The 27,892-nt window shown below is 28.1% G+C and overlaps 8 protein-coding genes and 1 long non-coding RNA gene across 16 annotated transcripts; 6 read left to right on the forward strand and 3 right to left on the reverse strand.

Moving 5' to 3' along the window:
- The first annotated feature begins 499 nt into the window (after nucleotides 1-499).
- On the forward strand, nucleotides 500-3,038 carry LOC122630916 (calcium and integrin-binding protein 1-like). Its single transcript, XM_043815967.1, has 5 exons — nucleotides 500-728; nucleotides 806-908; nucleotides 1,541-1,688; nucleotides 2,243-2,373; nucleotides 2,552-3,038. Exons 1-5 carry the CDS (start codon nucleotides 637-639, stop codon nucleotides 2,660-2,662), a joined length of 585 nt encoding a protein of 194 aa, XP_043671902.1. The 5' UTR covers nucleotides 500-636; the 3' UTR covers nucleotides 2,663-3,038.
- Nucleotides 3,039-3,763: 725 nt separating this feature from the next.
- Nucleotides 3,764-6,396, reverse strand: LOC122630914 (E3 ubiquitin-protein ligase TRAIP-like). Its single transcript, XM_043815964.1, has 7 exons — nucleotides 5,758-6,396; nucleotides 5,237-5,611; nucleotides 5,042-5,143; nucleotides 4,843-4,965; nucleotides 4,552-4,786; nucleotides 4,298-4,438; nucleotides 3,764-4,192 (listed from the first exon to the last, which is right to left on the reverse strand). The coding sequence occupies exons 1-7, from the start codon at nucleotides 5,868-5,870 to the stop codon at nucleotides 4,004-4,006; spliced, it is 1,278 nt and encodes a 425-aa protein (XP_043671899.1). The 5' UTR covers nucleotides 5,871-6,396; the 3' UTR covers nucleotides 3,764-4,003.
- An 876-nt stretch (nucleotides 6,397-7,272) lies between these two features.
- Nucleotides 7,273-14,617, reverse strand: LOC122630910 (bestrophin-4-like). 5 transcript variants are annotated; one of them, XM_043815961.1, is made up of 13 exons: nucleotides 14,038-14,591; nucleotides 11,429-11,515; nucleotides 11,199-11,350; nucleotides 10,849-11,119; nucleotides 10,652-10,786; nucleotides 10,415-10,581; nucleotides 10,195-10,352; nucleotides 9,621-9,851; nucleotides 9,483-9,563; nucleotides 9,259-9,410; nucleotides 9,026-9,154; nucleotides 8,683-8,831; nucleotides 7,273-8,604 (listed from the first exon to the last, which is right to left on the reverse strand). In XM_043815961.1, exons 4-13 carry the CDS (start codon nucleotides 11,025-11,027, stop codon nucleotides 7,967-7,969), a joined length of 2,019 nt encoding a protein of 672 aa, XP_043671896.1. In that variant the 5' UTR covers nucleotides 11,028-11,119; nucleotides 11,199-11,350; nucleotides 11,429-11,515; nucleotides 14,038-14,591; the 3' UTR covers nucleotides 7,273-7,966. The 5 variants fall into 5 exon arrangements, with proteins under 5 accessions (XP_043671896.1, XP_043671892.1, XP_043671893.1 ...); XM_043815958.1 differs by having other exon boundaries at nucleotides 7,278-7,815; nucleotides 7,935-8,831; nucleotides 14,038-14,580; XM_043815957.1 differs by having other exon boundaries at nucleotides 7,277-8,831; nucleotides 10,849-11,131; nucleotides 14,038-14,579.
- Nucleotides 8,994-9,695, forward strand: LOC122630917. Its single transcript, XR_006327584.1, has 2 exons — nucleotides 8,994-9,122; nucleotides 9,227-9,695. It is a non-coding gene; the product is annotated as an uncharacterized LOC122630917 (long non-coding RNA).
- A 387-nt stretch (nucleotides 14,618-15,004) lies between the features above and the next one.
- Nucleotides 15,005-19,377, forward strand: LOC122630913 (RNA polymerase II-associated protein 3). Of its 3 annotated transcripts, none has more exons than XR_006327581.1 (10): nucleotides 15,005-15,153; nucleotides 15,354-15,505; nucleotides 15,603-15,731; nucleotides 15,857-16,098; nucleotides 16,184-16,391; nucleotides 16,464-16,709; nucleotides 16,793-17,068; nucleotides 17,144-17,336; nucleotides 17,395-17,536; nucleotides 19,246-19,377. XR_006327581.1 is itself a non-coding variant. In XM_043815963.1 (9 exons), the coding sequence occupies exons 2-9, from the start codon at nucleotides 15,362-15,364 to the stop codon at nucleotides 17,481-17,483; spliced, it is 1,527 nt and encodes a 508-aa protein (XP_043671898.1). In that variant the 5' UTR covers nucleotides 15,005-15,153; nucleotides 15,354-15,361; the 3' UTR covers nucleotides 17,484-17,815. The 3 variants fall into 3 exon arrangements, 1 of the variants encoding a protein (XP_043671898.1); XR_006327582.1 differs by lacking the exon at nucleotides 19,246-19,377 and adding an exon at nucleotides 18,931-19,063; XM_043815963.1 differs by lacking the exon at nucleotides 19,246-19,377 and having other exon boundaries at nucleotides 17,395-17,815.
- Nucleotides 17,947-20,666, reverse strand: LOC122630912 (TRAF3-interacting protein 1). Its single transcript, XM_043815962.1, has 9 exons — nucleotides 20,353-20,666; nucleotides 20,116-20,233; nucleotides 19,911-20,023; nucleotides 19,495-19,812; nucleotides 18,885-19,417; nucleotides 18,570-18,813; nucleotides 18,362-18,487; nucleotides 18,170-18,255; nucleotides 17,947-18,097 (listed from the first exon to the last, which is right to left on the reverse strand). Exons 1-9 carry the CDS (start codon nucleotides 20,485-20,487, stop codon nucleotides 17,947-17,949), a joined length of 1,824 nt encoding a protein of 607 aa, XP_043671897.1. The 5' UTR covers nucleotides 20,488-20,666.
- Nucleotides 20,667-20,949: 283 nt separating this feature from the next.
- LOC122630915 (mitochondrial inner membrane protease ATP23 homolog) lies at nucleotides 20,950-22,780 on the forward strand. Of its 2 annotated transcripts, none has more exons than XM_043815965.1 (6): nucleotides 20,950-20,975; nucleotides 21,478-21,770; nucleotides 21,846-21,891; nucleotides 22,026-22,107; nucleotides 22,234-22,458; nucleotides 22,555-22,780. In XM_043815965.1, exons 1-6 carry the CDS (start codon nucleotides 20,965-20,967, stop codon nucleotides 22,753-22,755), a joined length of 858 nt encoding a protein of 285 aa, XP_043671900.1. In that variant the 5' UTR covers nucleotides 20,950-20,964; the 3' UTR covers nucleotides 22,756-22,780. The 2 variants fall into 2 exon arrangements, with proteins under 2 accessions (XP_043671900.1, XP_043671901.1); XM_043815966.1 differs by lacking the exon at nucleotides 20,950-20,975 and adding an exon at nucleotides 21,217-21,292.
- A 1,150-nt stretch (nucleotides 22,781-23,930) lies between these two features.
- Nucleotides 23,931-24,795, forward strand: LOC122631399 (40S ribosomal protein S15). Its single transcript, XM_043817053.1, has 3 exons — nucleotides 23,931-24,022; nucleotides 24,214-24,299; nucleotides 24,420-24,795. The coding sequence occupies exons 1-3, from the start codon at nucleotides 24,014-24,016 to the stop codon at nucleotides 24,766-24,768; spliced, it is 444 nt and encodes a 147-aa protein (XP_043672988.1). The 5' UTR covers nucleotides 23,931-24,013; the 3' UTR covers nucleotides 24,769-24,795.
- Nucleotides 24,796-25,608: 813 nt separating this feature from the next.
- Nucleotides 25,609-27,775, forward strand: LOC122631397 (probable 26S proteasome non-ATPase regulatory subunit 3). The gene is made up of 2 exons (XM_043817046.1): nucleotides 25,609-25,799; nucleotides 26,178-27,775. Exon 2 carries the CDS (start codon nucleotides 26,192-26,194, stop codon nucleotides 27,689-27,691), a length of 1,500 nt encoding a protein of 499 aa, XP_043672981.1. The 5' UTR covers nucleotides 25,609-25,799; nucleotides 26,178-26,191; the 3' UTR covers nucleotides 27,692-27,775.
- The last annotated feature ends 117 nt before the right edge of the window (nucleotides 27,776-27,892 follow it).

Below are 27,892 nucleotides of genomic sequence, written 5' to 3' on the forward strand. Positions count from 1 at the left end.
CCAATACAAAATTTAACTTTAAAATAAAATAAATTATATGGAATATTAAAGAAATGTAATATTGGAATATATTTATTTTAACTTTTTGTTATTACTTGTAAAAAAGGCATGCTATGAGAATTTCTGTGTTCACTCGTCGAAATGCGAAGGAAGATTGATGTAGTAATATTCAAAGTCGATTAAAAGTTTGAATTTGTTGACGTCACATATAACCAAAGAACGCCATTCCATACATTCTTCGTATAATCAATTTAATCGTTTATATGCCACAATGTACAGTACTTATACTCTAATTAAACTTTTAAAAATTTCGAGTATTTATGAGTGTGTGTTTCTCAAACTAGTGTATAAGTGAATGAACTTCATATATTATAAAATAAAAAGAGATAAATCCTTTATTCACGATCGCTTTCTCTTTAATTACAAAAAAAAAATGTAAGGATGATATTATTTACAAATGAGTAAAATATATGTTATTTTAAATATAAAAATGAAAGATGAGACTTGTAAACCGATATGTTTGCAAAACGTAGAGATAAAATTATCACATGTTGATAACAGATTTTCCAAGTGCAGATTAGTTAAATGATAACTCTCTTTCATATACGTGTAATGGACTAAAGAACAACTAAAGTTATGGGAAATTTTCGTTCAAATCATATTCTTACGAACGAATTGATAGAAGAATACGTCGAATTATCATATTTAAGCAAATCTGAAATATATCAGTAAGTATTATTCACATTTGCTAAGTACTATACATATTTTTTGATCAATAAATAAAAACATTATTCACTTTTTTTAGCATTTTCGATCTACTTAATAATTTAACACCAGGAATCTTACACGATAATTTGCATTATCGCTTTACGAAGAAGCAAATAGATGAAATATTACCTCAAGTTCGTGTGAGTAATAATAGAATTTTAGCTAATGATGTCCGATTTTTACTTCATCGAATTAGTGTCAATCACTAGACGTATTCACAATATTAAGTTAACGACATTGCAAAGCTCATATTTGTCAAATAATATCGATAGATTTAATGCGGTTAAAAAAAAATCCTATTATTTGTTTTGCTACAAATAATATAGAACTACGAAAATTAATGATACCATTATCGAAAAAATAGCAGCATGAATCATTAGACGTACGTCGTTAACCCTTATCTTACTGAAGATAACTAGGGTTACTTTATAAAATTCAACTTGAATTAACTATTCTAGGTGAACACAACATATCTTAATATCTTTATTTGGACATATATTCATTTATAATTTATTTCATATTAATTTTATATAACTTGAATTAGCAACTAATTTTTCATAGATCGCATAATTTAAAAGTTATATAAAGTGTCATAAAAATATCATAAAAAGTCACATAAGTTATCTTATAAGTATTATTTTTATATCTTGAATATAGAAAATTTATAATCCTATATATAAGATATAGAAATAAACGAGAAGATAAAAAGAATCTGTAATCGTCGTGATAGATATATGAGCAATAATTTAAAAGTTCGATCTTATTTTTTCAGCACAGTCCTTTTCGCGATTCAATATATCGGATATTTTCTTCGGAACAAGATGAATGTTTAAGTTTCGAAGATGTTTTGGACCTGTGCTCCGCCTTTTCAGAAAATTGTCCTTTGAACGTTCGTTCAGCTTGGGCATTTTTAATATTCGGTAAGAAAGTAAAAAAAAAAAAAAAAACATAATGTCCTTATTCGCTTATTTTAATTTCTTTAATTTCCGCTATTAAATTTTTTACTGTTTGTCGAGAAATTATAAATGCAGATATTTTCGACGATTATAATATTAAGATGTGTATCTACTTGTTGAGTATCCTTGTATCTATTATATACCATCGTTGCATTCACATTTTTATAAAAACGAAAATTCTTCCATCTATATTAATATGCAACGAGTAAATGCGCATTTTTGCATAACTTAAAAGAAAAAGAAAACTAATGCAATATTTTAACATTAATATATGTTTATACTAAAACAGAGACCGCTTTAAAAATAATCTTCCAAATTTTTAAAAAATTCTAAACCAAATGTTTTCACATCTTATGATGAAAAAAATACGTAAAAAAAAAAAAAAAAAAAAAAATACATTTAGAAAACGTCATGATTTATGCAAAACTTCAATATACTATAGTTAATTTTATTAGTCTGAATCATTTAATTTTACGGAATAATACGCATTGACGAATAACACTCGCATTCGTTTTCAGATTTCGACGGCGACGATCAGCTTGCATTGAATGATTTAATTGAAGCTGTCCGAAAATTGACTGGTATTAACGAAAATGGAGAGATCAAGAATGAAATGGATCATGAACATGCCGAAAAAGTGGCACGTTTGGTAAGTGTCGATGAACTCTTGCTTAGTGGTATAATAAATTTCTTGAAGTTTCGCTTTTTATGATTTTAGAATATTTTGTTTAAATTCTTTTTTTAAAAGATGTTAAATTTAAACTGTGATCGAATAATATTATAAAGTTTCTCGTTGAAGAAATACTCACTACATTTTAATTTCATAGATGATATCTGAAATGGATTTCTCTGAAAATGGAAGTATTTCGCCTCAAGAATTCGAACGACTCGTTGCGAGAATGCCGGACTTTGCTCACTCGTTTCGATTTAAGTTCTAATCTTAACAACACTTTAAATGATTTTAGGATATCCATGTATATGGTATTTTTGTATATAACAAATTAGCGCTTATATACGATACAATTTGAACGATCGTAAATGCCAGAGAGCACCAAATCGGGTATGCAAGGAGTTTCTATTTTTCTTTCATAAGTCAATGGAAGGACTGAAGGTATTTTGTATTTTGTATATGACGTCGGATACCTTTTTAAATACGACGGTATCAACGATGATGCGCATTGATATTTGTACTTATCTGTTTTGAAGAACTCTAATGGATGAAGTTTTGATGAGTGATCCTTGTATTGATCACGGTGAGCTTGTACAACCTTTTTGTAAAAAAATAAATAAATATTAACGTGAATATAATTCATACTCTTCACAAAAATGTAACAAAAATGATTAATTTTCTAGTAAAATAGTATTATATGAACAAATCAATACTGTATATAAGTCGTCCACTTCTTTCATGAGTTTCTGATCAATAGTAGAAATATTGTTCTGTGGGAATGTAAGAGAACGGAGTCGATCCCGAAAAGTCATTATAGAACTTGGTCGTGGAGTGTACGATTTCTTTGGAACATTCCAACTGTATGATGGTATCTTTATGAAAAATATTATGATAAATAAGAAATATAAGAATATATGAATTATTAGAAAAAAAAGTTCCTTAATTTGTTAAATATCTAATTGGAAACAACCAGTGACCACTAACAATAATTCGTGAAATCGTCCCATTCCTGTAATTCTTGAAATAACTTCTTATGTCAGTACCTTCCAAATCTTGCTTTGAAGGGAGCTGAGGTCCCATAAAACGTGGTTTTAAAATTGGTGAATAGTATGTAGAAAGAGAATTCGACATATTTAACTATATGTTTTATTCTTCTAAATATAAAAGAACTTATTTAACGTTTTCATGTTACTTTTAAAATTTGACATGTAATAGAATAATTGAATGAATACCATCTACAATGTGGCACATGATGAAGTTAATTTTTAAAACTAATTCTTTCTCTTACAATGCATTATTATGTACATTATATTTATTACTATAATAAGACTATATCAAATAGTAAATATAAATAATAACATCAAAAATATATTTATATAAGCTGTTCTATTTTCAACTTCGTTAATATCGGCATCTTAAATTATAATCTTTTAATTAACTTCCATTTTTTTTGTGACTTTTTACTAAACATAATCACATAGAATCCATTTAATCTGTATAAGAAATTAGAAAAGATGGCATATTATACATATACACACTAATACACTTATAAATTATTATAAAATATAAATATAATCATAAAAAATGAAATATTAAATTAATTCAAGTATTATGATATATCTACAATTAAATCACTAAGTTTTTTATTGTCTCCTGTATCAAGTTTTAGTTTCCTTGGCTTAGACAAACACTCTTTTGTTTTCTTTAATTTAGCACTTTGAATAGGACTAGGAAATTTATCATACTTTGAGTGACCCCCAAAACCATCATATGCAATTGAACCATTTTTTAAAGATTCCTACACAATACAATTTACAATAATTAATTAAAAATAATACATTTGTAACAATTAAATACATATAAGATATAATTTCTACTAATTAAAAGTTACTGTTGTACTTACAACAGAATTTTGGGAAAGCCTGGGTTTTTTCGTTAAAATAGAAAAAGTAGATTTGGCAGCTCGTCGTACAGCATATTGTTCTTTTAAAGCTAAAATGCCTTGTGATTGAACAGGAATATTAGGAGAATTTATTTTGATATCCTACAACAATATTTTACTAATTTTTACCATTACTATAACAGATTAATAGATAATGAATAATATCATAATATTACAATATACAGATTGTGTAAAATAAAAATATATTTTGTTACCTCCAATAAATTTATTTTTCTCTTCTGGGAGCTTTGTGTATTATTTGTGACATCTATCTTATCAATATAATTAACTTCTTTTTCAGATATTTCAATAGAATTTAGATTACTTTCTTTTGGTTTCATTATGTTTAATACATGTGTTTTGGTAATACTATTATTTTCAATATCTTGAAGCTTATTTTGTAATACCATTTTTTCATTCTCACATATCATTAATTCTTCTTCCAATTTTCTAAAAACACAAGATTAAAATATTTATGCTAATCTAACTAATTAAATATAACATACTTCCGTTTTTCTTGCTCTTCAAGTAAATAATTACGTTCCATTGAAACTTTAGTCAATTCATGCTGTACGCTTTGCAATTTAGTTCTCATCTCTCTTCGTTTATTTACACATTTAGCCATTTCTCTAGAACCAGCATAGATTAAAAATAAAAATTTATAAATGTTACAATATATTTTACAATATATTTTATCTAATATACCTTTTCATTATGGATATGTACGTAATAAGTGTACTAGGATCATTTGTTTTTGAAACCATATCATCTACTTTCTCAGCAGAAGCATCCATTAAAAGTTGTATACTTAAAACATAAATGATAAACTTCAAACTTCATTAAATTTGCAAAATATCAAAATAAACATTTTCAAAGTATTAAAAGGAAAACAAAACATACTTTTTCAATTCTTCCACTCTTTTCCTTAACCTAATGACTTCTTTATTAATAATGTCTACTTCTGAGCATTGTTGTCTAAAGAACTTTATTTGCTCTTTCAACGCATAAATGGCAGTTTCTTTTTCACGTACTTCACTTTCAACCTTTTTAACTTCACTTCGTAATCCAGAATTTTGTTTTTCCAGATTCTCATTTTTCTCAGTATAATGCTTAATATCTTTGTCTTTAAGTAAAATTTGAAATGTAAGTTTGTCAACTTTATCTTGTAAGGAAGATGTATCCTCTACAATAGTATCATTGTTAGAGAAATTAAAATAAATTCTATGTATCTTATTTTGATTTGTTTTTTCTCGACATTGTGGACATGACTTTGATCTATATAAAAAAATGCACAAATATTAAGAGTATTGTAAATATATTCAACGAATAATATTTAAATATTCAATATGTAATATTTAAATATATAAATTAATACTTAAAAATTAAAATATTTAAGTAATAAAAAAAATGGGGAATACTACCTTTCTAACCACTGCATTAAGCATGTAAAGTGAAAAATATGACCACATGGTGTATGAAACACATCATCTGATGGCATTAATAAATCACTGCATATAACACATACAATATTCATTTTAATTCCTTTGATTTAAAAACTAATTATTTCTGCACAATGTAGACAATAAAACAGTAAGATCAAAAATACTTTATGTATTGTAATAGTCAATTATAAAAGAAAATGAAATAAAGTTAATCAAATATAATATATCTTAACCTATTTTTAGACATTTAACTATAAGTGAATTTAAATATACATAATATATTTATGTCTAAGCAATAAATGTACAATTAAGCAATTCAAAAATAAACGTAACATTCCTTAACCAATGAAACTTATTAAGTAAAGATATAAATGACGAAACATATATATAAAAGATATAGAAGGGTATTCACCTTTCTTTCGAAGTGTGTGTGACTAGAGCGACAAAATATGAAGTATGGACGAAATGTGAACTACAAGCACGAGCAATGAACGCTATTCTCACGCGTAAACAACAATCGGATTAGTATGGGTTAGACTAAGTAGTTTAGTAGTCTAGTAATTTAGTTGTAAATTCATGCTTTTTAGTTTCATATTTATATCTATCTTCAATCTTCTCTTGTTATTATAAATCATCATATGTATTCTAAAATATACATGATGTGTATAATATAAATATATTCTTTTACTTCTTCTACTTATTATTTTTTTTTATTATTACAATATATATTATTATTATAGTAATAGCAGTGGTAATAGTAATAATATAAAATAAACTACTTCTACAAGGGAAATTATCAAAAAAATAGCGTTGGCAGTTCTTACCTCGTAGATAGTGTGGAAACGAACTTGTATTTTGATTTTTTTCAAAAAAATGTATATGAGTATGTATTTACTAATTATCGAAAAGAACGTTTGTCCAAACAATGAGTTCATGCGTAATTCTTAACCAATTTTGATGAGTAAGGTCTCATTTTAATGATGAAGGTTTAAACAAAGATCCGCTATTTCCAATTTTTGAAAAAGCGTAGTTCTTATTTAAATCTTCATCTTTAAAATAAGATTTTGATCATCAAAATCAGCCAAGAATTACGCTTGGATTTATTGTTCGCGTAAGTCATTATAAAACCAAGGATGACGAATAACCTCAACGCACGCAAAAAATAGTTGCATCTACTAACTATTTATTTACTAACATCTACTATATATTAATTGTTATACATAAATTATCAAATTAGAATGCATGCCTTTATTATTACATAAAAGATTCATGAACATAATAAGAAGATAAATGCTTGGAGTTAATTAAAAATGACTAAACATTCTATTGTGTTTAAAGAAACATTCAGGGATCAAATATTTACAATATATACATAACATACGTTATTATTCCCAATATTTTGAAAATAATTATATTATTTATTCTAAAATGCTATTATTATTCAACAAATACAGAATATATTAATTCCACAACTTCTTCCGCAGAATAATTATTGTTTACAATTTAAAAAATCATGAATTGAATCATATACAAATTATACAAATAATAATTAATTTATAATAATATAGTCACTCTATAATAATACTGAGATGGAAACTAATGAATGTATCTTTAAAAATATATAAATTTGATAAAACGATTAAATAAATTAACATGTTAAAATGTTATTACAAATTTTTAATAAATTTATAGCGTCATGTCATGATTTTTAGCAGTATAACATCATAAATTAAGATGTTATGTATATTTTTATTTCTTGATCAAATTTGTTTTGTGTTTTTATTATAGATATTACTATCTGTTACTATCTATTATTGATTACAATCTAGAAGCGCATTGAAGTAAAATATACTATAATTTAATCCTTTATTAAAACAAAAAAAAATAGAGGAAGAGAGAGAGAGAAAGAGAAAGAAAGAGAGAGAAGTTATATTAATTATAAATTATATAACCAGTGGAAAAATAAGTAAACATGATCATTTCTTTGAACTAATATTTCCCATGATATTGCAGAACATTCGTCAAATGTATCAAATGCTATAAGAAGAGAGATTAATATTAATACTTAGTTTATTTAAATCAGTATATAAACATCGCACAACATAAATAATGGCGGAAAAAAACCGATCAAAATTGAAATATTTTATCGTACTCACGAATATGTAGTATATATGAATTCTATCGATATTTAAAGTTTGGTATCCTTCTCAGATTCATCAGGAGTATCGAGCTTCTCCATCTGTTTCTCTTCAACTTCTATATTGGTTAAGTTCGGTGAACTCCTTGCTTGTGGTATGACGATTTGCAAAGAAGTTGGGACACTGTGAATGGTTTTCCGACGAGCCAGCAACGAAGGTCTTCTCTCATCTATTCTCCAGTGAACACCCTTCTTATCACTAGATTCGGTTGAAGAACGTTGTCTTTGAGGAAGATACTTAAAAAAGCTTTCTGATTTCTGTTCTATGGTTTCCCTGAAACGCGGTAAATCTATTGCTTCTATTTGCGCATCTGAACATTCCGAAGTATCCGTTAAAACGAAACGTTTGAATCGATTAACGTTTCTCAACTTCTCTATCGTATCATCGTCCTGATCCTCGATGTACCGATCGTCAACGTCTTCATGAAAGAAAGCAGAATTGTCAAAACCTTCGCGATTTTCTTGATCTTCAGTTTCGTCGCTAAATGAAATCTGTAAAGCCGATGGAACGCATAATATTTTAGGAGCATTGAATGGTGCTGGTGTGTCGGGACCTCGATGACGGTTTATTCGTGATAAGTTGGTGGCACTCGGCCAAGGTTGCAGCCATATCTTGGGTGTTTTTATTGCTGCAAAGAAAGGCTTTCGATTCGAGTCGATTCGTGGATTCGTATGCCTAGCAATAGCTGAAAATTTTCTCATCGCACCAGTCAAACGCCCGCGTTGTTGATCGCCTTGCTCAGCTTCAGACTGTTGTTGTTGTTGTTGTTGTTGTTCTTGATTATCTAACTGAAGAATCGTTTCACTAGCGTTACTAACCATCGATGGAGTTGTTTGAGGGGACCCGCTGATCTGGCTGAAACAAACGAATCTAACTTAATAGAGTTCGATATAAAATCTTTATCTTAAAGCTTGTCCATCGTTCGCGGACATGGGCAGCAAAAATATCCACATTTTAATTTTGCACGCGAACACTTACGTATATCTATATATCAAATTAATTAAAAAAATACATATTCGATAATCTAATTATATTAACTAATTTCTTACCGCTTTTCAGTCATTGGACTATCAGGATACGTTACTAAACTAGCGCTCGATGTACGAGGTGTATTTCTGGGTTCTTCCTCTTCTTCCATTATTCCTGGTAAGAACATTGTTTGCTTCTCTTCTGGCACTCTAAATATCATAACAATTTTTTGCGATCAATATGTTGCAATAATTTCTTTTCTCTCGTGTTCAAAATCAAAGAATAAATAATTGAAAACTAGAAGGAAACTCACGGCATATCTGCAACGCTGCCACGATAAGTCTTCCTCTTGTATGCTGCTGCTGCTTCGGTGTAAGGTAAGATAAGATTTTCTGCATCAAAGTAAATATCTTTTACAAGAGGCGGACAGCGAGTCATTAAAGTATCCACGCCCAGATATGACACCTACAGCAAAAGCAAACATTCGCAAGTTTTCAACTAGCCAAATTGTTGATGATCGAGAAATATGATTCTTACTTTGACATGACGATCGATAAGCCAATTCAATTCGAAATCCTCGTCATCGTCGCCAAAAGGATTTATTAATTGTTCAGCTACCTGTAGTGAATCGCCAAATTAGTTTCTGTATCATTTTATTATTTATATCGTATTTACCTTTAATAAACCCATGAAGAAAAAAAATTGTAGAATCGTAAATAGAGGACAATATATGTCGACTTTTAGCTGAAACGGTTTTTCATTTCCCTCGATATATTGACGACCGACAAGTGCAACTGCAAAGAAACTATATGTTGCAAGGGTCACGACTTGCGTGTAAACCAAAGGTATAGAAACCCAGTCATAGCTCCATAAAAGTCCGCATTTAGAGCGAAAATCATTGAATTCCTACAATATACATATATATGTATGAAAAATTGGAAGGAGTTTATATTCTTATTTTTCTAGAAGAATTTATCAAGACTAGAATCAGAGATTATTAATTGTTAATTCGATATATGAGGCATTACCAAGGATAAGAAAGGAAGTTGTGCCGATAAATAATCGCGAAAGTCATTAAATCGCTCACATTTAATCTTGAGAAATAAAATTATCGTTAATGAAGCATGACGATCTTTACGTAAGGGAGATCATAAACTTAGAAAAAATTTTCCTCGGACGACATTAGATCGCACTTGATAATTTTTAAGAAATTCATCGATTCCCATCAATGAGATTCAAGTAAACAAACCTCCATAATTATTTTTAAACCTTGCGCATCGGGCAATCTATGGTTTCGACGTGCTTCCTTCAACAAATTGATAAACCACGTACACGGGATCCAGTAGGTATTGAATTCGAGACTCGGTACCGACTGAAATAAATCCAATTCCAAGGAAGTCATGAAACCTGCAACATATTAATTACTAAAATAATAAGAGAACGCTTTTGTAGATGATATTTTACTTTACCGGAATCTACCACGTGATCAAGAGTAGGAAACCGTCTTTTTACCGCCGAACTAATGGAACGTAGTACAAGTATTAGAGAGAGATTCAAATATCTCATAAGACCTCTCCGCAACATGCGACCATATTCATCATCTCCGCTAACATAAAGTGCTACTAGATGCATAACCCTGATAATAAACAAAGAAATAACTTTATTGACTAAAAGAAAAATATACGATAATTAAGTTGAAAACATACTTATCCGGCCAAGGTATCGCATTATATTGTTTCCACCATCTATCAGCTACGTGGGACACGTAAAATCCTAGCACGAAGCTAAGAGGAATTAGATTAATGAATGTATCACAATATATTACGAATTTCTCAAATTCCCTGCAAAAGAAATGAAGGATTTTATTTGTTGCAAGTCGGAATTTATCGAATTGAGAGCGTACCTCTTTTGTAAATCAGTCAAAGCATGACGATAAATAGCCGAGAGTGATGCGAACATAATCACAAAAAGTACAAGTTCTCTGTAAATAAGCTTGTAGAGGGAACCCCTCCACATAAGCAGAAGTCTGGTAAATCCACCGCTCGTGGAGCTGGCAACTTCGTATTGATAAGAGACGGTCATCTTTTATCCATTTAGAAAAATCTCATTTTCCTTTTCGTTTTCATACGGGTATTCATACCCTTTACGTTGTGCTTAAATTTTAACTTTTTGGTCTACGAATCAAACTATGATTATAAGTTATATAATAAGTAGAGAAATAATTTACAAAGAATCGATCGCATATTATCTTACAGTTCAATATGCTGACATTTGCATAGTTCGAAGTCCAACCATAATCGATCGTTGTGATCGAGCACAGTGCACATTAATATTTTAGTGCTTAATAAACTAACGTACAGTCTTGCCATTTCATAAATAAATCGTAACGTCAGGCTACCCTTTATCTGTAAATTACAAGTGAAATAGCTTTCATTTGTTAGGAAATGAGAGAATGAAATACGATCATCGCTCGTTCTACCTACCATTTGCAAATGTATCGCATTCTTTAGAGATATCGAAAAAATATAATGTAGCTACCATGCTATGATCACAGACGGTACATACTGGACCTTTAAGGAAGAATCGAAATATAAACTTTCTTGACGAATATAAAATATCCTTCAAGATTATTCTATTAATTCTATTATAAGACTGCATTAAGATTTTTAAGCTTGAAACGAGTTGCAACGAATTCTTTCGACGAAACGAAATTAAAGCAATCCTTGTAGGTTGACGTACACATTCGTCTTATCGTAAAATAGAATTTCGAAACTCTATTGGCGTTTATACGTGTAGCTCCTTCGAGTGTTGGAATTCAGAAATATCGAATTTCTAGTCACGATACTTCGAGATCGGTTCGCATCTTTCAACAATTTAAATAGCCAAAATTATCACAGTCACGATCATCTGATACGAACGACCATCGCCTAAAGATAATGAAACAATGAAATTTGTCGTTTCGCCGGCGATTTACAAGCGGATCTACATAGAAGCAGCTAGAAATAGTCGCGTCGCCCGAAGGGGTGAAATCGGTTAGAACCGGAAAGAACTAGGCCTAGGTCTTTGCGCCAGACGTATCTACATATATGTCTCTCTATAACGACATCGTTTATCCTAAAACGTGTTGCAACTACTTATTGACAAATAAGTCCTTAGAAGACGCATATGCTATCTCAAGAAACATTATAACAACTCCCAAAAGTTCGTTCCATTATAGGATAACGTTATATATCAAATGAATTTTCATATCGTTAGAATAGTCAAGAAGTTGAAAAGTATTGATAATGAATGAATTGAGTTGACGTCATATAAGTATTTTCTTGAATGGCAATATGATTCGAGATGCAAATTATGCCACGAACGAGACATCGTAGTTTCAACGCCAACGCAAAAGAATGTTGGCGTGACTGGAAATCTTTTTCTTTTTTTCTCTTTTCACAGTCGCGCCGTAAATAATATTAAATATTAGGATTCGCGCCAGTATGCACTGTCGCTGATAAATATAGCATCGGTCGTCGAAGTAGCCACTGTCTAGATAAACATACAATTTACAAGAGATTTCCGGACGTGGGAGTTTTGCGGAACGTGCCTTGTCTCGTTCGACTATCGTCACTTATTTCAATCATTCTAACGATTTTTTGGAAACTTCCATGTTCCGTCCTTGAATTTGAATTATTCTAGTGCTCGCTGGTCTTCAAACATAACGTTAAAAAAAAAAAAAAAAAGAAAAGAAAAAGAAAAAAAAAAGAACAATTTTCTCATCGGGTTGTCTCGAACGTTTCCTGGATAGTTTAGTATTAAATTAGATTTCTTTCTTTTAAAAAGAAACTTTTAATTAGAATAAATTATCACGTTTCTTTTCATATATCTATATATGCATGACCTATTGTCTCCGAAACTCAACTATGTTCATCGTACAAACGACTACCGAATTTATCGTCTTGGCACAAGAGACGTTAGTAGCCACAAAAAGAAGCCTTCGAATTTCTCATACCTACTCGTAGCCTGATGCGCACTCTTTATTATTATTACTATTGTATATCTAATATATTTCTAGTTCGATGATAAATAAATATATAATCTATATGATTAATCAGTTTTCGCGTGTATTTCTGTCACCATGTTTCGCGAGTGTAGATATGAATAACATAGAACGAACATACGAACTATGAGAAATATTATGACTGTACAACATAAAAGAAATATATAAATATACATAAAACTTCAAATTTAATAGTTTCATTATCAGTCACTCGTGACGAAGACCAAGTTCGTCAGTTATTATTCTGTGAATGCTTTTTAAAAGATTAATATTTTTCTTTTCTACAGGAATACTGACGATGTTAATTTGAAATTCTTTCACTCTCTTGATCAATGTAAAAATAATCACTGGCATTATATTAAAAAAAAAAAAAAAAAAAAAAAAAGCATTAAATATCTCCAATCATCAAAAAATACAAAATTCATCGAGGTATGTTCTGTTGATAAATTTACGAAAGTCAACCATCTGCGAACGAGTTGCAGCATCGAAATACAGATTTTGAGATGTAAACCTTGAAATTAAATATATTTCAAACGTATATCTAAAACGATGAATTCCTGTATCCTACGTTAATTTTGATACTATCACGGATGTAATTAAAATCTTGAGGTTAGTATGACTACACAAAAAACGCATCCTAAATTCTTTATCGATGTTTCGCAAATACGTCGAGATCGTATGTGCGATATTTATAAACAAATTTTAACGTTATTTTTTTCGTAAATTATTAGCATATTTTGAGTGACGATTAAAGATAAAGAAATATTTGATCTGTCCAGAAATCAATCGTTCTTCGATTTATTTGAAATAATATGCATTTTTTAGAGATCCTTATAAATGAAAGAAAATATTTTTATATTGTAAAAGTGCACCAACATAAGAAAAACATAAAGGAAAGAGAGAAAACGAATAATTTAATAGTGACTTTAATACGAGTCCGTTAGTTTTTGGAGGGAATTGTGATACAATGTCGAGAACAATCATTGACGATCGTTCATCTTTATTCATGTTGTTAAAAAGAGTCAATGTGTTTAATTATGAAACTCTTACCGTTCATATCCAGGTAGGAACAAAATATGTAGACATAGAATATTTTAATTAATCCTTGTTCAGTTATGTAATTTGCAAATTAAAATTTAATGTAAACTCGATCGTAAAATTGTTAAAAGATTTTATGTGAACGTTCGATTTAACGATATGTTTTACAATATTTTAAAAATTCTTATTTCCAGTTCTTATGTTCAATTCCATAATCATTATACGAACGTATTTAACATAGTTCAAAAGTATTACACAATCTTTTTTCTTATCTATATAAATCACTATAATCTTTTCATACCAATATAACTAACAATGACATCTATAAAAACTTATACCGATTTATTATATCACTTCAAATCACTCGATTGTATATAAAAATTCTAAGTTATAAACTTTAATATACGATAAACAAAACAGCGTTAAATTAAAATTTTCACGAATACTAGTAAACCGTAGATTAAGCATCTCGAAGAAAGTTTTCTTTCTTTTGGATGCGTACCTGACACTCGTCGGTTGAGAACTGCTTCGGTAGTCAGTATCATCCCTTCGGATATGTATTAACATTGAAGTCTGCTCGATCTCGATCCGATGGCAAGTACCCAAAATCTATAAGAGTTCGAATGTCAAGCTCATTCCGTATATTTTGAAACACAAATTTCTTACTTCGAATTTTTCTTACAAGGTATGATTTCGATACGATCCTGTTCGCATCTTTTGAAAGCGCGAAAATATAAACGTGTTTAGTTATTTCATTGTAATAAAGATACATGTTCATAATCTTTCGAATTCGATCGTTACTTTAAGAAAATTCAGAAACGTGAGAATTGTATGAGCATATATACACGTTTGTTTATTTTGTAAATTTCTCTCTCTCTCTCTTTTTTTTTTTTTTTTTTTTTAACAAATTAAACACAAATATAACATTTGTGTACAGCCCCCATTTCTAATTTCATAGATACGGTTCTGCGTATTCGATTGAACTGCCATGTAGCGGAAAATTTTGACACTACAGTATAAAGCATGTAAAAACCTTTATCGGATAATGCGTATAGGTTAATATAAATTTATGATTTATAAGTTTTCTGGGATTTACGAATTGAATTTTTCTCTCTTTGACTCTCAACAGTAAGTACTTAACAAATTTATTTAAATATATTATACGTAATCATACATCAATTCGTATTTTATAAAAATGAAAATATTTGACTTACGTAAATAAATTGAAAGTTGCTGTGAAATATTTAATTTGTAAATCTTTTCTTAATGCATAAAGTAAAATCAAAAATAAACTATATCGAAGTAATAACTATTGTTTGCTTCCATAGTTTTAAGTATGAGTGTTGACAAGTCTATTTTACTACAAAAACAAGTAAAAGATAATTCAGAGGATTTACAAACTGAATTTCTTGACTTGAAAAATTGGGAGAAGGAAATGAAACGCAAAGACCAGGAGCTGCGCAATCAAAACACTGATCAAGTAAACGTTATCATACTTTATAAAATAAATAATTAATATAATTATTGAGAAATAATGTTCAGTTTATTTAAGTTTTATGGTAATATTCGTTATATAGATTTTACCTCCAATAAGAAGTAAAAAAAAAAAGGTAGTACAAAAGACTGTTACAAAAGAAGAAAAGTGTAATACAAACATAAAGCGAATTAAATCAAGTGATTACTCTGCTTGGGATAAATTTGATGTGGTAAGTTCTTTAATTTTTTTTTTTAATTATTTTTATATATTTAAATAGCATAGATTATGTCATGTCAATTAGACTTTATAACTAAAAGAATTATTATTTTTGATGGTTAAAATATCTTAATGAAGGAAAAAGCATGTAAAGAAATAGATAAAACAGATTCATCTGAAGAATCTGAAGAGGAATTAAATGAAGATGAATTAACAAAAAAGCATGATTTAGCCACAGAACATAAACAAAAAGGCAATATATTTGTACAACAAAAAAAGTGGGATAATGCCATTGCATGTTATAGTGAGGCAATAAAAATTTTTCCATATGATGCTGTTTTTTATGCAAATCGTGCTCTTTGTCATTTAAAAAAGGACAAGTATGTCATTTTTTATTTGTATATATTTTTAAGCATATATTGTTATACTTATAGTATTATAATATTATGCTTTATTTTATTATAGTTTATACTCTGCAGAAGCTGATTGTTCTACAGCAATACAATTGGACTCAACATATACAAAAGCCTATCATAGAAGAGCAATTACTAGATTAGAATTAAAACAATACAAAGAAGCTAAAGAAGATTTAGAAAAAATATTGAAATTAGAACCTTCTAACAAGGAAGCACAAATTAAACTTGCTCAAGTCAATAAAAAACTAGAAGCTAAGGTTTAATATTGATATTTATTTATTATTTTTTTAAATATAAATCTAATACACATATTAACCCTATTTTTTTAGCCAATTATTATATCCGAGGAAAATGCATTAAAAGAAACATCAGTAGTAAAAAATATTGGTGAAAAAATTTGGAATCCTAATAATAAAATAAACAAAGAAATAAATAATAAGAAATTAGAGCAAGATGTTGTAAATAAGACAATAAAAACCAAAACAAAATATATGCAAATTCCAAATTGGTTACCAGAGAAAGATAATGTTGAAATTGTAGAGCCTATTGTTAAACCACCTCACTTACACTCAAAAGTAAGGAAATGATGTGAAATTAAAATTCATAAATTTTTAATATTTATTGCAAAAATGTTAAATACTTCACTATTTATTCATAGAGATCAATGAAACGTATTGTAGTACAAGATGCAGAATTTGGAATTGCATCATGTAAAAACGAAACTATTCCAATTAATACTACAGATAATATTCAGCAAGCTGAATCATCTAATATAGTTGATAAAGTTATTATAGAGAATAACTCTTTAATTAAACCATTGGAAGTTGAAAAAAATGTATCAATAGATCTGCCAAAAGTCCCAAAAACAGCTGTACAATTCCTTATAGATTGGCGCAAAAATAAGTCATCACAATATCACTATCATTATTTAAAAGTATTTAATTAATTTAATATCATAATAATATATCCATCAATATCTTTTTATAAAATTAATAACTTTGTATTTCAGCAATTACCTTTAAATAGTTTGCCAAAAATATTTCAAGATTCTATGGAATCAGATATTTTCAGTGAAATTTTAGATACTCTTAGAATTGAATTCATACCACAAAAAGATTCAGTATATCAGTATTTGAAAGACTTAAGTCAAGTTAAGAGATTCAGAGCACTTATCATGTTTATTAATAATGCTGAAAAAAATGGTATGTATATTATACACATTTATTTTTAACAAGATTATACAAATTATTTTTATTTCAGGAATAAAAACTCTTCTTGAATATTGTAAAAATACTGAAAATAAATCTGAAGAAGAAATAGAAGAATTATATAAAGCATACGAAATTTAAGACCAAAGAAGTTTTAGCTTTAAACAAGTTCATAATCTGGCATAAACTTTAATGTAAATATATATTTGTTACAATAGCAACACAATTCATAACACATGCTTTTGTTTTGCTTCTCTAAATGTTTGTTATTTATTTATTCAAAATAATGTTTATACGTACTGTATTGTACCAAATCGATTCGAAGAATTTTTTTTTAAATCTTTTTATATAAATATTTTATGTTAAAAAATCATTAACACCATTTAGTATATTTACAAAACGTATATTTACAAAAGTACAATCTATATTTCTATTACATACATATCTTCAATATTTATCGCACTAATGACGAAAATGTATATGTAATATTAAAAATTATATATGTGTGTGTATATATATATATATATATATATATATATATATATATATTATATATATTATATACTCCAAATATTACATAAAAATTGTTTAAAATAATACACTTTTATACGTCACCATTTAATAATCTTTGTATTTTTTGGTTATTTTTTATTATTCTTGCTTTTGCTTGATAAATTTTATTTAATTGGTCCTGAATATTATTGTCAATTTCTTTTAATGTCATCTGCATTGGATCTATTATCTCTTGCGTACGCCTGAAAATAATAAGTAATATATAGTAACGTATGTAATATATTTTTTATATGGTGCAAATGCAGGGATTATACATTTGTTCCTTTTCCAACTGTTTGCTTAGTTGATTATACTGACTTCTCCAATCATGTAATTCCTTTTGCATCATTTCAATATCTTCCTATGTAAACAAATTATACAAAACGAACATATATTTAAATATGTTAAATAAGTTTATTATCATATATATTTTATACCAATATTCTAGCATAAAATTAAAACGATACCTGTAAGTAATCTAATAATTTCCCTAAAGGATTTGTTGCACGAGTTAACGACTGTATCGTACCGCGTAATTTATCAATTTCCTTAATCGCTGCCTCGTGATCGCGTTTTGTACCCGCCTCCCATGCCTAAATTCATAAAAACATCTGTATTTCATAAAATGTTTTGTAAAGCGTTTAAGTAACATAAATATAAATAAGAATATCCTACAATATCAACTTTCTTTGGTAAAACATCAACATTATCAGTATTGACTAATTCTCTTTGAGTCTCCAAAATTTGTGCCACGAGATGCCCATGTTCTTGAGTTAATTCATGGTCAATTTTATAATTGCTAATATTCTCTAAAGTTGTTCCAATGTTTCCTTTGTTTTCTACAATCACCATATCTTCATTATCATTGTCTTTTATATTTGCATTTTCAATTATCACACTAATGTTTCCCATAGGTGTACTAAAACCAAAATATATTATTTTCTAATAATACATATTTTAATATGTTTGGTTAATGTATATATTTACTACCTTATTTCTTCATTAAGAATCATGTCAGTTTTTCCTTTCATTTTAGGAGCAGCAGGTCTTGCACTACTTGGTCTAACAGTAGGTGGACGTAACAATGTTCTTGATTTGGTCATATTTTGTTCTTGTTCATTATTAAATTTATGTTTCTGTATATTTGATGCAAGAATAATTGAATTCTCATGTTCTGTTTGCTGCAAATCATCACTTATATTTCCATATGTTGATTCATATTCTGTTTGTGACTTTTCCTTATCTGTAGTCTCTATTGATTTTTTTCTTGTAGATATTGTTTCTGATATTTTTATTGATTCTTTAGACTCACTTCCTTGCTTTGATAGCACTCGTTTTGTTTTATTTACAGATTCCTTTTTCTGAATGTGTTCCTCTGATTTCTTATCTGTATTTATATTTGCTGGAAGTTTGCCTGTTTGTACTTCTGTAGGAACCATGGAAGATATATGATCCTGTTTCTGTTTGGTAGCAGAAGAATGTTTTATTTTTTGTGTTGTGGAAGATAATTCATCTTCAAGTGGCTATATAAAATAATATTTTATTTATAATTTAACATTAAATATAGTTAAAAATATTAGCTAATTTAAAAAAAGATTACCGCTGATGGAATATCTATATCATTACTCTTTCCAATATTATTCTCTTGAATTTCTTGTTCTACTATATTGCTATTTTTATTGTTACTACTTTCTTGATTACTTTCTTCTTTTGTCTTTGATTCAACTTTTCCTACACTAGAAACTTTCTTTTGTAATCCAGATGGATGTTTTTCTTTTTCAGTTGATTTTCTTGTTTGCGATACCTGCCTAGATGGTTTTTTAGCAATATCCTCTTTAGATGTTTTTGATTTTATTCCTCCTTTTGATTTCTTTTGTAAACTTTTTTTATAATGTTCAATTGCTTCTGCACTGTTTACCTAATTTAATCACATATAAATATATATTATATTAAATTATTGCAATGTATCATCCTATAAAATCAAATCATTTTCAAATAGGTTTAAATATATTTTACTTTTTTATCAAGAGCTTTTCCAATAGCTTGTAAAAGTTCATTTGTTTTAGTTGCTTCTTGTCCAGAAACTATTTTACTTGCTCTTACTGTTAGATTATTTCCAGATATTAATTCTAAAATGGAATTTTATGTATAAATATAATATCTTCGAAATATCAACAGGTTTTAATAAGTTTTACCGAATATTTTCTTTTTTAGAACTTACTAACAACATCTATAAGTTTTGTTAAATATGCTACTTTTGATTCCTTATCTTTTATATTGTCTGAATTTAATTCTTCTTCTGTGAACAAACCTCCTAAGAAACCGGTTTCCTTTATTATCTGAAAGAAAATAATCAATATAATTCATATAATATTTACTGGCGATCAAAGGAAGCAACAAGAAAAAAAAACAAATTAAAATAAAAAAGAACTTTAGTAATGATTCTAAGAATACATACAATTGATATAATATCATGAAGAAATCTAAAGGGCGGTTTCCTCAATAATTTTTCGGTTAATGGCGGCTTTTTAAAATATTTTCCAAGTAAGTCTTGCGTTTTTTTTATTACTTCTGGCTTCACGTCGTCTGCCATAGTTAAATATTGTTAAAATCATACGGAAAACTATGAAAGTGTTCAAACTATTCTGCTTAAAATCTTGATAAAGCTTTTGTGGATATATAGAGTTGCTTAGCAACAACCACGTGGTTAAACGTCAAATAACTAATCTTTATGGCTTCCAAGGACTCTTGTAATTTTTTCAGTGTTACATATTTTCAATAGTATAAAGTTTAAAAAATCAGAAGATATATACAATATATGTATATCTTATATCGAAATATATCGTAGATATATGAGATTATATCATAGATTTTATTGACGAATAAATTATTATAATAATGGACAATAAAGAACAGAAACGATCACAAATATATATAGTTTATTTATTAAAGTTCTGACATATATTTACAGTACATTTTAGTAATTATCACAGTTTTTGTATTATCGCCATAATCAAAATAAACTACGTAATTCTTCCGGGTCCGCTCTTTTACAAATTAAAAAATTTGCATGAGTCATAAGTAAGCATGTGCTAACAAAAACATTCTTATGAAATATATGTATATATATTTTGTTTATATTAAATAATTACAATATTAATATTTATTATTAACAATACCATAAAATGTTGCAATAATTTACAACGATTATCGATACTTTTATAATCGAACGTATTTCTATTACAGTAGTTATGTTTCTGATTATTATCGATATAGATTAAATTATTATTATTTTAATTTTTCAATATCTCGTTAATAATATTCAGTAAAAAAAAAAAAAAAAAAAAAAAAAAAAAACGAACTACATTGTGCCTTTTATTTTATTAAAACGAAATACGGTATGTTTATTTATGTATATATTCGTGGTATAGATATAATTGAAACTCAATTGTGTGATGTAACCGGCTAACCTAACTTCAATAGAATTAAAAAAATTTTTTGTGTACTTGTAATATAGTGATCATTATCTGAAAGTATCAATTTTTTATTATATGCGTTAACGTAATTGTCTTAATCTCTTTAGAGTCATGACTGTCTTTACTTATAATAACGATAAAGTCAAAGAAAATCCATTAGATAATAAAGTGGATGAGAAGAAAGAAAATCAAATAAATGATAACAATCAAAATAATAAATCTGATAAGAATGCTTCTACGATAGAAAATTCAGTAGATGATGCAAATTGGGGTTATGATTTGTACCCTGAAAGAAGGGGAAGATATAAACCTACATTTTTCAAAAAATTAATAGGCGAAGGAAAAGAAGAGATAACCAGATTAAAATGTGAAGGAAATGTGTACAAATGTGTGAAAAATAGTATGTTCATTATGTCTTATGTTATAATTTTTGTTATTTATTGTATTAATAGTTATAATGTCTTATATTACTTAGGTCAATTAGTACAACTTATGATGGCAGCTTTAAAAAGCTCAGGATGGTAGGTAATCTTATCAATATATATTGTATTATTATAATTATTCTTATATTCTAACACAATATCAGAATCTACTTTCATGATCACTATAAAATTTCATTTAGATAATAAAAGTAATAAATTGTTTCAAACTATAGTGAAATTGATATACGTCGTCATATTTCTTGTGAAATATGTGACTATTCTGTAAAAGGTGGTTATGATGCACAACTTAATCAGGTAAATATTAGAATAATATGAACATAAAATTGTATAATTCTAAAATAACATTTAACCATAAAGAAGCAATATAAAAAAAATAGATGTATGTTTTGTTAATATTTTATGACTATGTCATAATTTTAGATTGTTGTATGTCAAAATACTGCTCGCAGTCAATCAAAAGTACAAGGTGTATTAGCTCATGAAATGATACATATGTTTGATTACTGTCGTAATAAATTGGATTTTAAGAACCTTGATCATTTAGCTTGCACAGAAATAAGAGCAGCTAATCTTGTACATTGTAGTTTTATGAGTGCCATGATTCAAGGAACTGCTTCTCCATTTAATATAAAAAAAGCTCATCAAGTATGAATTATATAATTACATATTATATCATAGACATACATAATGTATATATTTTATTTTGATTAATTTAATAATGGAATAATATAAATTATGTAGGATTGTGTAAAGAATATGGCAAAAGCATCTATAATGGGAGTACGTAAAGTAACAGAACAAGAAGCTAAAATAGCAATAGAAAAAGTTTTTCCTATGTGCTACAATGATTTAGAACCAATTGGAAGACGTATTCGCAGGAACTCTTTAGATATAAGTAGAGCATATATGGAAGCTCCACTTTATGGATATATGCATGATTAATAAATTATCTTCAAAGAACTTATTTTGAAAATATATATGTAAGATCAATTTAAAATGTAAAAATCAACTGCCATAGTTTCTTTGATATTATTTCTATAAAAATATATTATCAATATTGTAAATAATTATAAATATTATATTATTATTAAATTCTTTAAGTTTAAAAAATAATGTTTAACTGAAATGTATCATGAATTATTTTTATGGGATTATACAATATGACATATAAGTATTTTAACCTTTTGGATGTCAGAGATCATTGAAAAAATTTTGCTAGACGTAGAAATAAAGTGTAAAAAATTTGATTAAGTGTAAAAAATTAATCATTTTATTTTACATATATTTTACATTACATTTCACAATTATTTTAATGAAGAAGTATTGTCATTTTTTTACATTTATCGAAAACAAAAAATTATAAATAATTTATTATATATTAAAGAATAATTATTTTTGTGACAATGTTGCAGTAAATGTCAATAATTACTAAAGTATATTTATTTAAGAATATTGCTATTTAGCTTAGATGCTATAAATATTGTTATGTTTTTTAAAGAATCACTGTACATATAAATAATTTTTTGAAAATCACTAATATATAAATTATTATGAACATACACGTATGAAAATATCACGAAATGAATTATAAAAACATTCGATTTTAATAAATTATATTTTATTAAATTGAACGACACGTGAATAGAAGAAAAACGAATAAATGTTTATTTGTGTTTAATATATTCGCGCTTCGTGAGTAATCGATTTAGTGAGAGAAGTTATAAAGACATTCACTAGACGGCGCTGTAATAGCTTTCCTGTATTGGTTATCATACTTATAGTAGTTCATGTACAACTGAAGATGGATGCATTTAGAAGATATTTTCTTTTTATTAAGTTAACTAATAGAGAAACAAAGAATAAAAAAGACTTTCTATTAACACAGCTAGAAACAATTAGAATTAAAAAAATTATTTTTTTTAAAAGAAATTATTTTCTAAACATATATTGAAAATTCATCGTTTTGTCCAATAGCAAGATTGATGGAGGACATGATTACAAACTCACCAATCCAGTAATACGAATGTAAGTCCAAAGACTGATTCTACGACATCGCCATCTACAAACATCTGAATAGAAGACTAAACAATGTTTTCTGTTTTACTTACATCTTTGATCTTATATTGTATATGGTTGTAGCAGTCCTTCGTGAAAGAGCAGAGGAAGCTTTCTTTTCGAGATACTTTTCGTAAGAACGATCATGGCGGAAGTAAGTGTATTTGTATAAAAATCTATTAAAATCTATGCCATCGTTAATATAAAATCATGTTCATTAATATAAAATCATAGTTCTTTTTATAAATGCTTTTATCATTGTATATGTCGTAAAAAAATATTGAAGTATGATAACGTGGATAGATCGTACATAACCAATTGTAAATAAGTTTCTACATATTTTAGGCAGATGAAACCCAGAAGAAAAAGAGGACCTTCAGGAAGTTTACCTTCCGAGGAGTTGATCTTGATCAACTCCTGGATATGCCAAAGTAAGTTTTCATTATTTTATAACCTATTTATGTATGACCGAATGTTGTTTTCTCCCATATTTATCATAACATTGCTCACAATAAAGTTATAGATATTTAAATATTGTATTATTATTTTAGTGAACAACTTATGGATTTGATGCATGCACGTGCTCGTAGACGTTTTTCTCATGGTTTGAAACGTAAATCTATGGCACTTGTCAAGAAATTGCGCAAAGCAAAAAAAGAGACGCCTCCTAATGAAAAACCTGAAATTGTAAAAACACACTTGCGTAACATGATTATTGTTCCAGAAATGGTAGGTTCCATTGTAGGTGTTTATAATGGAAAAACTTTCAATCAAGTAGAAATCAAACCAGAAATGATTGGTCATTATCTTGGAGAATTTTCGGTTACTTATAAACCTGTAAAACATGGAAGGCCTGGTATCGGTGCCACTCATTCTTCAAGATTTATTCCATTAAAATAAAATGCATTTTTAAGATAATAAAATATTTACTTAATGACTTATTTTATGGAATAGACGCTTGAATTTTTTCAATATTTCCAGTTCTTTATTTTTAATACTATCATAAATAAAGTAAAAAAATATTCATTAGAAAAAAGTTAATAAGGACAGGTAGTGAGTCGACATTGGAGTGTAATTAGGTAAATCTAAGACTTCGTAAGATATTTATATATATGTAAGTGTGAATGTATTGCAACGAATTGCAATGAACAATATCGACAGCAGTATTCTTAAGAGCCGTAACTGAGATATTTGCGTTATTTTTCGTGTACGATGCGATTGAGTTATTGAGACATGGGAAAGTGACATCGACAATTATTTCAACAGTGTAGAAATCGCAACGAATTTAAAAGAAATCCATGGAAGAGTCCATGGAAAAGTGCAACAAAATCGTGAATTTTCGCCTTTGAAAATTCCAAGTAATCGGTATGTAAGCTATTATTTTATATACAGAAAAACTATAAAATGATCAAAGAAAGTAACACTTCTTCTTAATTGCGTTTTGTTTAATACGTTAATATCTTTTCAATCAATATATATTATAATCTATTTTTTTTATCGTTATAAATAATGTCATTCTTAGAAATAGCGTTATTTCATATGTTAGGTTAGAAAATACTGTTTCTGTAGCGACGTTCTTAGCTGCGCTTTATTAGCGAGTTTTTTGCCTGCATTTTGAGAGTTATTTTATGATAAATTATTTGGTAAGTCGATTAGAATAATTAATAAAAATCAATATTTTTTGGTCTTTCGAATAAACGCAAGCATAATAATAATAAACGCAAAATGAAAAAAATTCATTTTGTCTGACGTGTAGACGAAAGAATTCTTGGACAAATTTTTAATTATTTGCGCCATTACCAGAGGTCGCTGTATGTAACACGAATGTATCGTTACCGTGTGAATAATCCATGAAATGTAGTAAAGCAGTGAATTGACATATTGGATATCGTTTTATAGGAGGTTAGAGGATCGTTTCGTTCTAATTAAAGGTAACAAAGAAATATATATTAAATAAACATATTGTAGAATAAACGAAATTAACTACTATAACAAATTTTGCTTTATATGCTTAAAGAATAATTGCATGAAAATATTTATCGATGAATAGTTTGATTAGCGTGAACATGTTATATCTTTAAGCATATATAATATTAAATAAAAACATTAAATTAATCATTATTTAGTAGTGAATTTAAGTAATTTTCATGTTTCTCTTTATTGAAACTACTAGCATAATATAAATTGTTATAACTAATATCGTACGCGTCTTTCTTTGTTAGTACAATTTATTTAGACAAATAATATAAATTGTTTCTTCCGATTCATTTTATATAGGATATTTATATTGCATTGACTTTTTAATATAGATATTGAAACCAAAATGGGTGTACTTGGAAGAAATACAGAAGCAATGGAAGTAGAAGTTACAACCACTGATACTCAAAATGGGGAAGGCGATTCAGGAGATAAGAAGGATAGTGATCTTCTTACTATTCACGATATTCGAGAGCATACACGTCAAATTGAAAAAGCTGTACAAAATAAGGAACCACGTTTTATTTTGCGTGCTTTACGTACTTTACCCAACACTCGTCGTAAATTAAATCCTATTGTATTAAGAGGCGTTATTGGTGGATTTTATACAAAGTCTGCAGCAGAACGCGAAGCGCTTTTAGCTTGGGTAGATGAACCAATGGAAGTAGATGAGACTCAAGCAGCTATACAAAGGTTTAAAAGTTCTTCCGCTACTTTGCTGCCTGAAATTGATGCTTATATTCACCTACTTGTACTTGTGAGATTAATAGATACTAGAAAGTATGATGATGCAGTACAGTGCTCTGAAGCACTTATGCAAAAGATTGTAATGCAAAATCGAAGGACTATAGATTTAATAGCTGCTAAGTGTTATTTTTATCATTCGCGTGCTTATGAATTAACTAATCAACTCTTTAAAATAAGAGGTTTCTTACATCTCCGATTACGTACAGCTACTTTGCGCAATGATTTTGAAGGCCAAGCTGTCCTTATTAATTGTTTATTACGAAATTATCTCCATTATAATTTGTATGATCAAGCAGATAAGCTTGTACTTAAATCAACTTTTCCCGAATCCGCAAGTAATAATGAATGGGCACGATTCCTATATTATTTGGGTAGAATTAAAGCTGCAAGATTGGAATATTCTGCAGCTCATAAATATCTAGTTCAAGCAATGCGTAAAGCACCACAGACTACTGCAATTGGTTTTAGGCAAACTGTGCAAAAGTTGGCAGTTACGGTAGAGCTTTTATTGGGAGATATACCTGAGAGACAAATATTTAGGCAGGCTGCTTTGCGTCGTGCTTTGGCTCCATATTTTCAGTTGACACAAGCCGTTCGTTTAGGAAATTTACAAAGATTTGGAGAGGTGTTAGAAAATTTTGGTCCACAATTTAGAACAGACCACACTTTTACATTGATCTTAAGATTGAGGCATAATGTTATTAAAACTGCTATTCGTTCTATTGGACTTTCATATTCGCGAATCTCACCGGCCGATATCGCACGCAAACTTGGTTTAGATTCTGGCGTTGACGCTGAATTTATAGTAGCAAAAGCTATACGTGATGGAGTAATAGAGGCTACATTGGATCCAGAAAATGGTTATATGCGTAGTAAAGAGACTACTGATATTTATTGTACTAGAGAACCACTATTAGCATTTCATCAAAGAATAACATTTTGTTTAGACTTACATAATCAAAGTGTCAAAGCTATGCGTTATCCACCCAAATCTTATGGGAAAGATCTTGAATCTGCGGAAGAACGGAGAGAGAGGGAACAACAAGATTTAGAATTAGCAAAAGAAATGGCAGAAGAAGATGATGATGGATTTCCTTGAATTTATTCATCATTATTAATAATATACTTTCATTGTATTGTTCAATCAATTTGGCATATAAAACAATTTACAGTTGCATTATAATAGCCTAATACATTTTTGGACTATCATGAAATGTAATTATTTTCACATGTTAGTCTTTATTTCCCTTGTCATATGTCTTATAATCAGATCATTTTTATCACTTGTGTAACTTATTAA

This window comes from Vespula pensylvanica, chromosome 8, assembly GCF_014466175.1.
Source record: "Vespula pensylvanica isolate Volc-1 chromosome 8, ASM1446617v1, whole genome shotgun sequence".
NCBI classification, from domain to species: Eukaryota; Metazoa; Arthropoda; class Insecta; order Hymenoptera; family Vespidae; genus Vespula; species Vespula pensylvanica.

What these genes read in the sequence shown, in the direction of transcription:
- LOC122631397 (XM_043817046.1), top strand. Translation starts at nt 26,192, where the DNA reads ATGGGTGTACTTGGAAGAAATACAGAAGCAATGGAAGTAGAAGTTACA.
- LOC122630916 (XM_043815967.1), top strand. Translation starts at nt 637, where the DNA reads ATGGGAAATTTTCGTTCAAATCATATTCTTACGAACGAATTGATAGAA. An exon ending in AGCAAATCTGAAATATATCA is followed by an intron (nt 729 to 805) that starts GTAAGTATTATT and finishes CACTTTTTTTAG; the next exon opens with CATTTTCGATCTACTTAATA. An exon ending in CCGAAAAAGTGGCACGTTTG is followed by an intron (nt 2,374 to 2,551) that starts GTAAGTGTCGAT and finishes TTAATTTCATAG; the next exon opens with ATGATATCTGAAATGGATTT.
- LOC122630912 (XM_043815962.1), bottom strand. Translation starts at nt 20,487, where the DNA reads ATGGCAGACGACGTGAAGCCAGAAGTAATAAAAAAAACGCAAGACTTA. An exon ending in ATTCTTAATGAAGAAATAAG is followed by an intron (nt 18,814 to 18,884) that starts GTAGTAAATATA and finishes TTTTGGTTTTAG; the next exon opens with TACACCTATGGGAAACATTA. An exon ending in AATTATTAGATTACTTACAG is followed by an intron (nt 18,256 to 18,361) that starts GTATCGTTTTAA and finishes TTGTTTACATAG; the next exon opens with GAAGATATTGAAATGATGCA.
- LOC122630914 (XM_043815964.1), bottom strand. Translation starts at nt 5,870, where the DNA reads ATGAATATTGTATGTGTTATATGCAGTGATTTATTAATGCCATCAGAT. An exon ending in TACATATCCATAATGAAAAG is followed by an intron (nt 4,966 to 5,041) that starts GTATATTAGATA and finishes TGCTGGTTCTAG; the next exon opens with AGAAATGGCTAAATGTGTAA. An exon ending in GAAAAATAAATTTATTGGAG is followed by an intron (nt 4,439 to 4,551) that starts GTAACAAAATAT and finishes ATATTGTTGTAG; the next exon opens with GATATCAAAATAAATTCTCC.
- LOC122630910 (XM_043815957.1), bottom strand. Translation starts at nt 11,027, where the DNA reads ATGACCGTCTCTTATCAATACGAAGTTGCCAGCTCCACGAGCGGTGGA. An exon ending in GCGATACCTTGGCCGGATAA is followed by an intron (nt 10,582 to 10,651) that starts GTATGTTTTCAA and finishes GTTTATTATCAG; the next exon opens with GGTTATGCATCTAGTAGCAC. An exon ending in TGATCACGTGGTAGATTCCG is followed by an intron (nt 10,353 to 10,414) that starts GTAAAGTAAAAT and finishes AATATGTTGCAG; the next exon opens with GTTTCATGACTTCCTTGGAA.
- LOC122630915 (XM_043815965.1), top strand. An exon ending in GTACAAATGTGTGAAAAATA is followed by an intron (nt 21,771 to 21,845) that starts GTATGTTCATTA and finishes TATATTACTTAG; the next exon opens with GTCAATTAGTACAACTTATG. An exon ending in GCTTTAAAAAGCTCAGGATG is followed by an intron (nt 21,892 to 22,025) that starts GTAGGTAATCTT and finishes TTCAAACTATAG; the next exon opens with TGAAATTGATATACGTCGTC.
- LOC122630913 (XM_043815963.1), top strand. Translation starts at nt 15,362, where the DNA reads ATGAGTGTTGACAAGTCTATTTTACTACAAAAACAAGTAAAAGATAAT. An exon ending in TGTCATTTAAAAAAGGACAA is followed by an intron (nt 16,099 to 16,183) that starts GTATGTCATTTT and finishes ATTTTATTATAG; the next exon opens with TTTATACTCTGCAGAAGCTG. An exon ending in ATAAAAAACTAGAAGCTAAG is followed by an intron (nt 16,392 to 16,463) that starts GTTTAATATTGA and finishes CTATTTTTTTAG; the next exon opens with CCAATTATTATATCCGAGGA.
- LOC122631399 (XM_043817053.1), top strand. An exon ending in CAACTCCTGGATATGCCAAA is followed by an intron (nt 24,300 to 24,419) that starts GTAAGTTTTCAT and finishes TTATTATTTTAG; the next exon opens with TGAACAACTTATGGATTTGA.